The sequence below is a fragment of the Chenopodium album genome, chromosome 26, assembly GCF_948465745.1.
Source record: "Chenopodium album chromosome 26, dcCheAlbu1.1, whole genome shotgun sequence".
In the NCBI taxonomy this organism is placed as follows: Eukaryota; Viridiplantae; Streptophyta; class Magnoliopsida; order Caryophyllales; family Amaranthaceae; genus Chenopodium; species Chenopodium album.
This window is the reverse complement of record NC_137859.1, coordinates 1,691,186-1,704,942: the sequence shown is the minus strand read 5'-3', so window position 1 is coordinate 1,704,942 and position 13,757 is coordinate 1,691,186. Positions and strand designations below refer to the sequence as shown.

General features: G+C 31.6%; 1 protein-coding gene across 1 annotated transcript; it reads right to left on the bottom strand.

Moving 5' to 3' along the window:
- Positions 1–7,752: 7,752 nt before the first annotated feature.
- Positions 7,753–9,083, bottom strand: LOC145618332 (chitinase 2-like). The gene has a single exon (XM_081673110.1). The coding sequence runs from the start codon at positions 9,016–9,018 to the stop codon at positions 8,125–8,127; it is 894 nt and encodes a 297-aa protein (XP_081529236.1). The 5' UTR covers positions 9,019–9,083; the 3' UTR covers positions 7,753–8,124.
- Positions 9,084–13,757: the final 4,674 nt, after the last annotated feature.

Here is a 13,757-nt window from a genome sequence, read left to right as displayed (position 1 = left end):
CTATACAGAAACAGAGGAAGTATGTTTTTTTTTTTTTTTAATTTATGTAAGCTTTTATCATTTTTAAAAGTGTATAATTTGTATTAATATGTAATCAAATTTATCAATGGTCAAATTTATATCTAATACTTCGTATATCATAAAAAGTCAAACGTAACACTTAATTTAAGATTGAGGGAGTGACTCAGAAAAAAAATCACCAGTGCTACTAGTTTAGTTAAAGCTTAAAAATCTTCGGGGTTGGGAGGGAGTAAGAAAACACTACTTTTTCCTCCAAAGACCAAAAATCTAACCATTAGAATTAGACTATGCTTGGTAAGTATGCTTCTTGTTGTTGTTGTATGACGTGCAGATTCTATAAATTCTATTTTTAGACAGGCTCTTGATTGTTGACTAAAGAGTAATTAGGTTTCAAATAATTTAGTACTAATATAAAGGTTGTTGTTTCATAAAATATTGCCATTATTGTTTAATGTCAATATATTGATGTTTTCATTTACTCACTAGTGTGTAGCCCGAGCGTTGCACCGGTTGCTATTTAATTAGACCTTGTGATTATCAATTATATACATTTATTTTCATTTTTATAACATATTTTATGATTGACTTAGATGGTTAAGTAACTATCTTTCTTATAAACTAGTTAATTAACATTTAAGTAGGGTGAAGAAAAGCTTACATGGCTGCACCCATTCAATTATGCAATTGAGGTAGTTTATTACTTCGTATCTAGGATTGTAAAATCTTACCTACCAAATATAAATAAATAAATAAAATGTACAACTTTATAATTGATCAAAATTTAGCTGTCATTATTATCTCAAAGACATAGTTATCTTTCTAAGCATGCTTCTTAATAAAAAGATGACTCTGTTGTTGCTTTCTTGATGCATGCTTGCTACAACTTTTATTTTTTAATCCTTTGTACAAAGTTTTACTTAAATGAAAATCATTAAAGTGTTGATTAAACCATTTATTATAACTTCAATATCCCAAATAGAGTATCTAAAACTTGAAATAGATAAATTATTTTCCCATAAATTGTTTGTGTAGGGGACCTCATTCAGCTCAGTCTCAGTGGCATCAGATTCACTATAATTTCAAAACGGGCCGGGTACCCACCCATATAAGATCTAAGTAAAGCTGGAAAACAATATACAGTGAAATGATGTAGAATATGGACTTTGAAGCAATATAGATATATAGGCAGGTACATTACATTACTAGATGATGAATATGATAGAGAGCAACTAACTAGATTGAAAGTACCTTGACGTTTCATTACATGGTTGGGCAACGACCATTTCACAACCAATCCGCTTCCAACTTCCTTTTTGCATGAATACTTACTTGCATTACATTACACATGGAGTAGAGTACAACCCTTTTTTATTTCACTGCACACACTTTCGATTAAAATTGAATTCACAATAAGGGTCTGTTCTCATACGATTATTTTCATTTCAGTTCAGTTCAGTTCAGCTTTTAATTTCCTTCTCTTATAAAATATTTAGTTTAATCAGATCTAATAAGTTCAGTTCAGTTCAGTTCAATTCAGTTTAGCTCAGTTCAGTCAATGAGAACAGACCCTTAAGTGTTTCCTCCGTTTTTTATAAGTGTAACATTATGACTTCATAATATCTTATGTTGTGCAATCGTGGTATAAGATATTATAATATAAGATACTCCGTAGTCGGTATTCTAAAAAAGTTATGTCAAAATAAATAAAAGTTAGAAAATATTTTTTTTGTTATTATTATTTTTATTGATAAAGTTATTCGCTTTTTCAAAAAAAAAAATGTAATAGCCAAATCCAGTCTGAAGGGGATCATATTATAAAACTTATTTCATGTCCAATAATACATTAAAATCATACAAGTATAAGGTTTAAAGCTACTCTAAAATTGTTTTATGTTTACTGATCTAATATTATTGTACACCCCATGAACACAAATGTACTTAAAGTTTTATTTTCCCTTTTAACCCATGTTTTATTTTTATATTTATTTTAATTTATTTTTCATGGTTTGTCTTGTCACTTTCATATAATTTCATTCCCTCCCAATATATTTTTGTCATTATAACAACTTGATCATTTGATTTGTCGCCCTATCATTGGAACGTTTTTCTGACATTAAATGATGGAGTTTTTTGCTGTTGATCTTGTTCATTTTTGCCAAATTTTTCTTAAGATTTCTTATCATAGATAGTCGTTTAATCATGACTAGAATATGAGAATATTGCAACATTATTAGGGTTTTGTTAATAATGACTACTAGAAATTGAAAATAATTATTCACCACACATTAGTAAATTCCCTTATTATTAGTTTTATTACTACTGTGCTACAAGAGAGAAGAAAAAAAAAAGGGAAAGAGGAAATATAATACAGTACTTCGTATAATGTACCACATTACGGAGTATTTAGTATTAAGTACTCGTATTTTGCGATCTCGACAATAATCATGGACATACAAATCAATATTAATGAAGGTAAACAAATTAAAAAGGGGTTATTATTATTCTAATTGTATATAATATACTTGTATAGTTGTATGTGACATTAATCTACCACATATAGTACTCCGTATTTGTTTCCACTAATTACTTTCAATTTTTCAAAAGTTATCAAGTAGTAGATCATGTTTAAATTTAAAATAGCCTGTAATTGTTAGTTGTTTCCATTAATCCATTAATTATGTTAATGAGTTGTAGATTATGCGTTTATTGAGATATTAGAATATTAGGTCATGGGTTTCATTCCATCACGGTCTTTACGGATTCCTCTAATCTTGTTACCCTTCTTCGTGGAGATGGTCACGGAAACATTGATTACCTTTGGCTCATCCGCAAGATTAAACGACTTGGAGAGACCTTTCGGTATTGCAATGTTCATAAGGCAGATCGTCACCGTATTCATTGTGCTCATCAAGTCGCTGCAAAAGCTGCTGGTCATTTAATTTGCTTTAGTATTAATATGTAGTGTGTTTTCTCCTTTGTCAAAAAAAAAAATAAAAAATAAAGAATATTAGATCGATAGCTTGTAAGTTGTAATGTTCTAGTTAGTATCTCGTGGGACACTATAAAAATATAAGAGAGCAATATGTAGTGTATGCCTAACGTTGGCCTAATTAAAGAGTTGAAGTGGAAGTAGAGAAGAGTTGAAAGGCAATATGACCAATTGACTAATATATAGTTTGGTAGAGTGTTCATTATGAATGTTTCTTGGGCATCATAGTGAGTAGGTTTGAGATTATGACTATACATATTATTGCTCCAAATGGTTTTAATCAATCTGTTTTTAGGTGAAGTTTGAGATATAGTTTCAATTAGCTTTCTCCATTTTAATTAATTAGGTCCTTCCATACTTGCGAGTTGCTAACATGAGTAACCATGATGAACCCAAAAGGTGGACTAATCCATGCAAAGCTTGATTATTAGACAAAGCTAAAATGTATTTCGCAAATCAATTGTGGAACACTAATCTAAATAAATGAAGGATGCAGGAATTAAGTCAGTTTGTATACGTACTAAAATAAGTCATTACTGACGTTATTGATGGACACTTCTCAATTTTTTTTGAAAATTTTTCCCGCCAAACTACTTATACCATCATTTTCTTTTTCATTTTCGTGCTTTTAGGTTCCAACACTCACTTCTTTAAAATTACAATGAAATATGATTACTACATGTTTTCCAAATAATGTGTAATAAGAACCATCTTCATAAAGCACACGAGTCTAACCTAATTATAGCTAATAGATAGGGGTATTGTTTTCAATATTAGCATTTTAAAAAAGATCTTTTCCCCAATCTTTTCTCTAGACTTTTAGTGAGTTTGGTCAAATCTATTAAACTTACGCTATATCCGCCACCGATCTAAATTAGTAATAATAATACGTAATTGTTATCTTTGAGAGTTGAGATGGTGATTGTAACATTTAACCTATGCCATTACATCATTTATTTCATCACTATAATTGGATAATTCATGACATCTATAAGTTTGATTTTATTTACTTCCTTCCTTTTTTCCAACAAACCTAATCACTAGTCACTACTTGTATAAAAGGCCGCATGAGCTAAATTATTTAAAGATGGTATTCGTTGTTACCTATTCACCATGTCTTTGTTTATACATTTCTTAATCAAAAGAAAAAACACCCATAAATATACAATACATCTATCTGTAGGTGTACCCAAAAACGATTAAGAATATATGATAGTCACTACCATAAATCTCAACTGAAATGGAAAATTTGGTTCACAATGACAAGAGTAAAGCTATGTATTAAAGGAAAAAGAAATTAGAAACATGTTCCTACCCCTATAATCCTAAAATGTAACCTAAGTTGAATAAATGCATACCCTATTCTATTGAGACTCTTAGCAGGCGCAAAGAGAAGGTGGTTTGTGGGCCTACTTTTCAGACTTTCTAGAGGATTATTTTTTTGAGGTGATTTGATTCTATTGCAATCAAATATGATAGATTGATAGTTAATATGGGCTTTCTCTGGCCCACTGGCCCAATATTCCGTCCAGTATGTTTGTGTTTATTTTGTCAAAATTAATGGGGTCAACAAGTTAACATTGACAGCATTGTAATCATTGAATTTTTTTTAATTTTAATTTTATTTTTCTATTTTTATTTTGAGAAGTCACCATGTGTTGGTATTTTAGTAACGGCAAATTCCAAACACAAGGCAATGCTGTTTTCATGAGTTCAACACAATATAGTGGATACCATAAAAACATGTGGATGTAATCACTTGTACTAAGGCCTGTTCACATTTACTTAATTTCAGTTCAATTCAACTCCAATCAATTCAATTCAGTTTAGTTCAGTTCAGTTCAGCTCGTAATTTTCCTCTCTCATAATATATTCAATTCAGCTCAGTTCAGTTAATTCAGTTCAGCTCCAATCAATCCAGTTCAGTAAGTGTGAACTAGCCTAAGCTTTTGAAAGAAGATGCATAAGAATTGAGTTGAATCTCGCCTACATAAATGTGAAAAACTTAAAAACTATAGGAAATTAAGAAAATCCAATGCTTGGCCAATATATACCCTATCAGAAAAAGTAATATTTATACAAACATGTATTGTAGTGAGAATAAAACGCTCTTTCTTCTAAATTGATTGTATTCATTTAAAGTCCAACACACACAAAAAAAAAAAAAGTAAAAAGAAATATTAAAAAATAATCGACTATGTACTAATGTGCTAACTACTATGGAGTAATTTGTAGTATTTCATACTGTAATGTTTTCAAGTAATAACTGGAGTAGAAAATGACAAATAGTATGATGAGTAATAATAATAAGAAATTGAAGCCACAATAATAAAAATAATGCATTGATATTCGGATCTTTTAAGATAAGTCAATGCATAATTTGTATAAATGGTCATCTGAGCTTCAAGCCTTGAAAATTCAGCAATTAGGCAATGTGAAAAAATCCCAAACAGACACACTGTTGTGCATTATGGCTTTGTAACAGCAATAACAGTACTCCGGATTTGCAAAATCTATTTGTCAAATATGTCCCAATTCATTTTTAAGTCTGTAATAATATACAAAGGCCCAAAGTAATGATCCTATCTTTTACTTGTATCTTCATTTTCCATCCGTTATGTAACGAATCTTTAAGCTTTATTATAAAGTAAGAAAATGAGAGTCACAAGGATAAATGATGTGGTCACACACAATTTATATGTATAACTTAGGAGTAAATGCATAGTAATATTAAGTATATTAGTGAAATACGAGTATATGATCAAAGTTACTATTCATATATATGATCAATTGTGTAAAAATAAATTAAAGTGTTACAAATTTACGGATCGAAGAAGGTAATAATTGATTGATCGGGTAGGTTTTTTTTTTCAACAAAGATAGTGATAGCATTGGAGGATAACAATTAACAAGGTCCAAAGGCCAAACAATAATATGCAGTAACAATCTTATATAGGAATTAAGATGGAAAAAAAGAGTCAAACACCATAGGCCGGTGGATTTAAGCATCCAAGTCAACGCCCCAAAATGAAAAGACAAACTTTTAAATTGAGTATATTTGTGATTTTCTGATTCTTTTTGAAGAATTTTAATTGCTTTGACCTTTCTTTTTTACTCAGTTTTACAGATTGATTGCTTTGACCTTTTGTTGCCTACTTGCCTTTATATTTTTTCATAATGTGACAACATTATAACAATGTATAATTTGAAAGACTTTGGTTAGTTTCTGACTTTGACATATTTCAATACATTGGTGAAGAATCAACAAAAAAAACAAGTGTCACCTCAATCAAAATTAAGTTGCTACAACTAAATTTATTTAATTTAAGTAAGAAAACGACTTTTTTTTTCTTTTTTTTTTTTAATTTTAGAAAAACGAAAACAATTTTTTATTTTTAACTAAATTATTATCCTTGTTTATTTAAGTAATTAAAATTTAGTCAAATAGGGTCAACGTGCTCTATAACATAGTTCCATAACCCACATTTAAAGACAAGAACAATATCATAAATTTAGGATTAATTGGCGCGATAATATAAAACACCTCTTTTATATCTTTCTCTTTCAATATTAGAAGGTTCTAATCTCATCAACTTTATTTGTTTCGATGGCGAAACATTTCATTTCATATGACACAAAATGTGCATTGAAGACGTACATTTAGGTTAAGATGGATGAAGATGAACTATCAAATCATGGAGCAAAGATATGTATGTGTGACTTACTATTGAATTATTCGACGCAACCTTTTTGCTTTCAACATATTGATCTCTATCTTGAATACTTCATGCCCTCAAATCATAGCAATAAAAGACTACCATGCATGATAAGAAAAGGACAGTCATTTTATTACCTTTAGAAAACAAAGATTAACAAGTAAATCACAAAAAGGCATTCATCTTTGTGTGATTTCTTGGGAAAAGGGTGTCAAATTCCACTTTCTCCTTCCAAGTTAAGATTCGATCTATTGAAAAGAAACCAAATAAAATCTAAATTAGGCACCTTACATCTAATGATTTATCACCATTACTCTAGTAGTCTTAATCAATACACAACGAGATTATGACAATGTAATATTCATCTTTTAAAAATAATACATTGTATTTAAATTATTTTTTCAATAAGTTTTATTAAAATAGATTAAATTTTAATTTAAAAAAATAATTAATATTCAGTAAAAATTCCATTTATAAGATTAAGGCTTTGATTGATTGATTTAGTAAAAAGTAATATAAGTTTAATTGAAATAATATAAGTTTGACAAATAATATGAGCAGGTGGAGAGAAGAGAACAGTGCCAAATTGTTGATTGAAAAATGATACCGATGACATGATGAGAGGAGCCAGGTTGATTGAAAGTTTTGCAATGTAAATATCCATAAATAAGGCCCAATGACCATCCAACTCACAAATGAACAAAGCCCAAATTGATAAACCTAATGATAATCTATCCAATTCTATTTTACGACACTATTAGGAATTGACAAAGCCTATATTCACAAACATTTTTTTTTTTTTTTTGGTGTTTAGAGAGCCTCAAGAGCAAACGATAAGAACTCTAACCATTTGAAGTCTTGAACCACCCCTCACTTTCCCCAAATTCACATACTTGGTAGTTTGTATGTAAATGCACACTAAAAGTAGAAACTTTAAAGAAGGAATTTAGAGTTGAGAACTTGAGACTAGTATAAATGATTTACTTGGCATAATTAATACACTCCAGGATACACAAATCAAAAGAAATTTCCAAATTTTATTGACTAAAGACTGTTTCAATAAATACAAGTACCTCTTATTATGTTCCAATAAATAGAGAGGATAGCATTAAATTGATTATTGAGCACTAACCGTTAATCGGTTACACATTGACGACATAGAAAACTAGAAATAACTTAAAACAAGCGTACATAGCACATAGTCACTAGAAATTGTTGTATTCCCAGGTGCACGGTGCATCCGAGTGAGTAAACATATACCCTTGGATGCACCGTACACTCGGGTGTATATACCAATCTCTCCATAGTCACATACTAATGTCACTCTTCGAAAAGGGTAAGTACACTACATGTAATTACCATAATTCAAAAGATAATCAAATGAAAATTATAATCTAATCAAGGAGAAGCTAGCAATTTTTGACCCTGTTTCTCATATCGAAAACCCAAATTCTTTGATTCATCAGCACACCAAACAAAAATCCCATAAAGTTGCTGCCTTTTCTTAAGCATCTCACAAGCTGAGAAAAACCCTTTTCCAGGAGCTAATCCTTTGCTACCATCACTAATAAAACTTGTTAAAATCTTACCCCCTTTATAATTCTCCCTTTGTTGCTCAAAATAATCGATAAATTGAGGAATTGTTGTACTATTATCATACGCATAAAACTGGAAATTAACATAGTCTATAACATGCCCATATTTCTTCCACAAAGCTTGGTAATGACTTTGAACATCTTGATCATCAAATGGAGCAATTGATGCATATTTCACCAACCCTTTTCGTTTAAGTATCGATATCAATTGTCCAATACATTCAGCAAAAGTCTCAGGATCGCCTTTGAAGTGCTCATAATCGATGTCGATACCATCGAGCTTAAAGTGTTCGACGATATGCGTCAATGAAGAAACAGCGTTTGAAACCCAGGAATTGATTGATTTTGGCTGGAAATAAGCTGGGTTGTTGAAGATACTGTCACCACCTAAGCTTAAACCAACTCTAACATTTGGGTATTTGTTTTTAATGGAGGAAACTTGGGTAGGAGAGAGATTTTTGGTGTCCCAAAAGATGTTGAATTTGCCATTTGTGGGAGTTGGGGATGATGTTGAATTTGTGTAATCGATTGCAAAAGAAAGAATGAAATCGAATTGAAGATTTGGGTTAATGGGTACATCTGAAAATTTGACATTAGTGAATTCTGCTCCTATGTATTCTCTGAATAGTTTGATGTTTTCTGCTTTGGTTGGTGAAAGGAAGATGGTGAAGATGATGAAGATTAGTGTTAATGACATGGTTTAGGTTTGTGAATGTTTAATCTGGAAATGGTGGAACTAACCTTTATACTCCATATAAAATATTAAAGAAATTAGAAATGCATAGTTAAAATTAAATTTAAGTTATAAAAAAAAATGTATGAAGGTCAAAATTTGGACTTTTGAAAGTGTAGAATTGTCAACCGACAATGGAATGTTCAATGTTGAACCATGGGATTGATGGATATGATATTTCGCATCCTAACGATTAATTACGGAATTTGAAATTGATTTTGACACACTCATTGTGAGAATACTACTCGTATTTTCTATAATTATGCTACAAGTAAAGAGGTGGCCAAAGTTAATTTTGATAAATTAAGGGTCTGTTCACATTTACTTAATTTCAGTTCAGCTTCAATCAGTTTAGTTCAGTTCAGTTCAGTTCAGCTCCAATCAATTCAGTTCAGTTTAGTTCAACTCCTAATTTCCCTCTCTCATAAAATATTAATTTCAGCTCAGTTCAGTTCAGTTTAGCTCCAATCAATTCTGTTCAATTCAGTTCAACTATAATCAGTTCAGTTCAGCTCAATTAGTAAATGTGAACAGGCCATAAGTGAAGGAGTAGATTTAGGATTGTTTCATCTAGATTAATATACTATGTATGTTGTTTCCCTTATTTGAAAACAATAGGTACACGTCACACATGGGTGAATATAAGGAATTTTCATACCTATATAATTCTTTCATTTGTAACCATATTAATTGCATATCGTGTTATAGACTAATCCATAAATCATTAATCAGTAGTCTATACAATGATAGGTTAAACTAAGATGATCGAATTTGTGACACCCGAAATTATGAATCAATTAATCAAATCGGCCTTCAAATAATATTGAAAAATGATTGTTTTGTACGTGGTTATGGACCTTATGGCCCAATTGTTACCACACAAAAAAAAAAATTAATGCTCCTTCCACTATTCCACTAGATCATTAATTCATTATATTTCATTTGGTGGAAGTCTCGTCACTTTTATTTAGAGAATAGTTTTCTAATTTGTATGAATTGTATCCTCCTACTAGTAGAGCTGACAATCTCTAACACGATACAATAATATAACAGAAATCGACATGACACGACACAAAATCAGCCCGAACACAACCCATTTAAAATAAGTACTAAATTGTACAATTATCTTACTAGTTTTTGCTAGCTCTACTCCTTAGTCTTCTCAATAAGCTACTTGTATATGCCACTAGTAAATTACTAATACATCAATAACATACTAATTAGAAAATTTTTACCTAATTGAAAGATGACTAAAATTTAGTTAAATGAATTGAAAGCCTATCGATACATGACAATGAGGGCAAACTAGATTGGTGCAGAAATCACATGACGTGATGATTGGAAACCAATTTAGAGATTAATTTTATAATTTAAATACTTATAATCCAGAAATTAATACTCCCGCTTTAAATCAAATGTTAATAACAATCTATAATATTACCTCAATCAAATTTAGGGACATGAGTTGGGTTTAAATAGATCAAGCCAGATCAGGTATATTTTAAAGCCGAGTCATGCTAAAGTATTGTGTCCGTACATGTCGAAATCTAAATCGGGTTTTCTTTTGGATCAGATAAATTTCAACACCTCATTATTTACATGGAGTGAAGAGTACGTTGCGGAATGTAATTATGTACTGTATGTACACGATTGAGTAGCAATGAAGTTATTATAAGAATGTCATCGCAGTATCGCACGTATTCCCCCCACCTGCTGCAGCATGCAAGTATGCAACAATATGAATGCCCTTTTTATCTATAGCCATGTGACATGTGATATTGTGAATTTGTGAGTTATCTACTTATGTTAGTTTAATTCCAAATGAATGTTTCACCTCTTTTCTTTCTTTAAATTCTATGAGAGCAACTCACCAACGAATATTATTCCACCTACTTTATCTCTCATGCAAATCATCGTATAAAATACGAAGAGTATGGTTTTTTATTTTTTCCCCACTCTTTTATTACCCCCTTACATATAATATAGTACTCGTGTGAAGGTGTAATAAATATATATCTAGCCATTAAAGATCGACTACTCAAAAATTTGTAACACAAAGATAATGTAACAATTGAGGTAAGAGTCTTACTTGTGCGTCATTAAAAAAACAACTAAAATTAACTTTTTTTTAAGGTGATAACACTACATATAATTACTATCCACATTCATGAGAAAGGGGATGATAAATGTATAGACAAAGTGAATCATTCAACGTATTATAGGGTCGGTCTGGAATCGTTTTTAGTGAGATAAAACTAATAAGGTCCTGCAAAACATCGAAAGTGTATTCTTTTTAATGTATAAATTAAAAAATAAAATTAAGGGTTTTTCTACATACTATCCTTGAGGTATTCACTTTTCTAAGCTGTGCCCATCCATTTTCAAAATTCTATACTGTAACCCCAAAGTACCTTTAGTGTCTACGATGTAACCCTGCCGTTAAGTTGCCGTTAACTATTACCGTTAGTTTTATGTTGCCTCCCTCACACCCTCACGACCCAGCCCTAAACACCCTAACTAACGCACCCAGCCACCGCCACACACCAACAACCACCACACCTGGCACAACCGCCACACACCAACAACCATGAAGAAAATTGAACCCAGCCCTAACCCTAACCAACCCCACAACAGCCACTGCCGGCAGCAGCTACTAGTACTCCCATACCCACCTACTCCAGCCGATGCACCACCTTAGCCCAACCCCAAACTCCGCAGCTGACGCACCACCCTAGCCCAACCCAAACACATCAGCCCCAACCACTATCGCGCAAAACCACGCACCCCTCTTTTCCCTCACCCTTTAAACGGCCAAATCGACCATTCGGGGTTTCAATGGTCGATTCCGGCCATTTTGAGGGTGAAAGGGTAAAGGATTGGAGTTTTTTCGTCCTTTAGGGTTCACGCATCAGATTTTTGGTGGTCGAATCGGCGGCGAATTATTGTTCTTTCGGCGGTGCTTTGTGCTGGGTGTGGTTCGCAGGGTGGGTGCGGTGGCTTGGGTGAAGTTCGGTGGCTTGGGTGAAGTCCGGTGGGTGGTTCGCTGGGTGGGTGGGTTTCGAGGAGGGAATGGTTGGTGGTGCGTGGGTGGTTTTGCAAGAGAGAGGGGGGTTTTTTTTTTTTTTTAAACACAAATTTTTTTAACAAAAGTTAACACCAGTTAACTTTAGGATTAGTGGGGGGTTATATCGTAGACACTAAAAGTAGCTTGGGGTTACAGTGTGAAATTTTAAAAATGGGTGGGTACAGCTTAGAAAAGTGAATACCTCGGGGGTACTATGTAGAATAACCCTAAAATTAAATTAAATGATAGGGTATTGTGAAAATTGAATAGTACGGTGTACAAATATTTGGCCTTGTTTGATAAAGAGCTTTTTGGAAAGCTTTTAGCTTATTATTGAGTATAATTAGATGTTTTACCATTTTAAAAAGCTAATTTAGGTGTTTGGTAAACAACTTATTTCAACGATCCGAATATCAGTGTATTATAATATGTGATATTCAATATTTGTATATAAAAATAGCGTAATATGATCGAACGTACAGAAGTAGTATTATACTTTAGTGTAGGTACAATATGTTTTACTTTGGGAAAATTTGTTTTGCTTATCTTTTCCAAACATACAATATAAATATAATTATATAAATAAACATGAACATCAGTCGTTTAAGAATTAAGACGTTGATAAGAAACATGTAGTGTAAGGTATATAGCATGTGAGTATGTGACTGTTAAGTCACTCTTTCCATGTAAATTGGCCATATGCCCCAAGGCCCGCAACCCTGCAGTGTCAATTACATCTTCACTCCCCTTTCATTCTTGCTCCCCTTAAAGACAATCGACAAAGGTCCATCCCAATCTTTTCTAATCACTTCTTTTAGATGTTTTGGCACTTTGAGACTTGGTGGTCCTTGGAACAATTTACGATTTCCTAATTTTCTCATACGGAGTATCATACTAATAGTCTCAGTTTATATGTAGATTATTTATTTAATACGGAGTACTCATTTTTGCATGGATCTCTATATTTTATTTACAGTATATGAAAATATCATTACATTCTTATTGGACCTTCATTTGGATTTTCAACCTGAGTTCAAATGACTTCTATCTAGTCGGGGCAATCAAATTTGTTTACATCACTTGTTCTAACATGTAATCATTTTTAATTTTTTGCATTATTCAAATAAATAGACCCTCGATCTCTTGTTTGATTGATGGACATATGAAGTTATGATGGATCTTAATAATCATAATTCACTCTGATGTTAAGATAAAACTTCATCTGGCTTAACCATACTCGTATTATCGAGAAGAAAAACTAGTCATTAAAATAAATTTCATTGAGACTAATTAACAATATTCAATTAAACTTTTTATGTATGTTCCTATTAAAAATCAGGATTAAGTTTCACAAGAAGAAATAGCCAAAGGTAATTGAGGCTTAAAGTCCATGTGTATATATATATATATATATATTTTTGACGGGCATGTGTATTTACCATTATCTCTATGGCTCTATCCCATAATTGATGTGCTACTATTTTAGTGATCCACATAAATGTTTATTGTTACCTAGTAGCATGCCATTACACTTTACACATGCATTTTTTATGGTTATCTGTAATTTTGTATCATGTTTTAAATGTCATAAAATATTGCATTTGTCTATTTTTATTTATTATAACACACCGAATTTTAT

What these genes read in the sequence shown, in the direction of transcription:
- LOC145618332 (XM_081673110.1), bottom strand. Translation starts at nt 9,018, where the DNA reads ATGTCATTAACACTAATCTTCATCATCTTCACCATCTTCCTTTCACCA.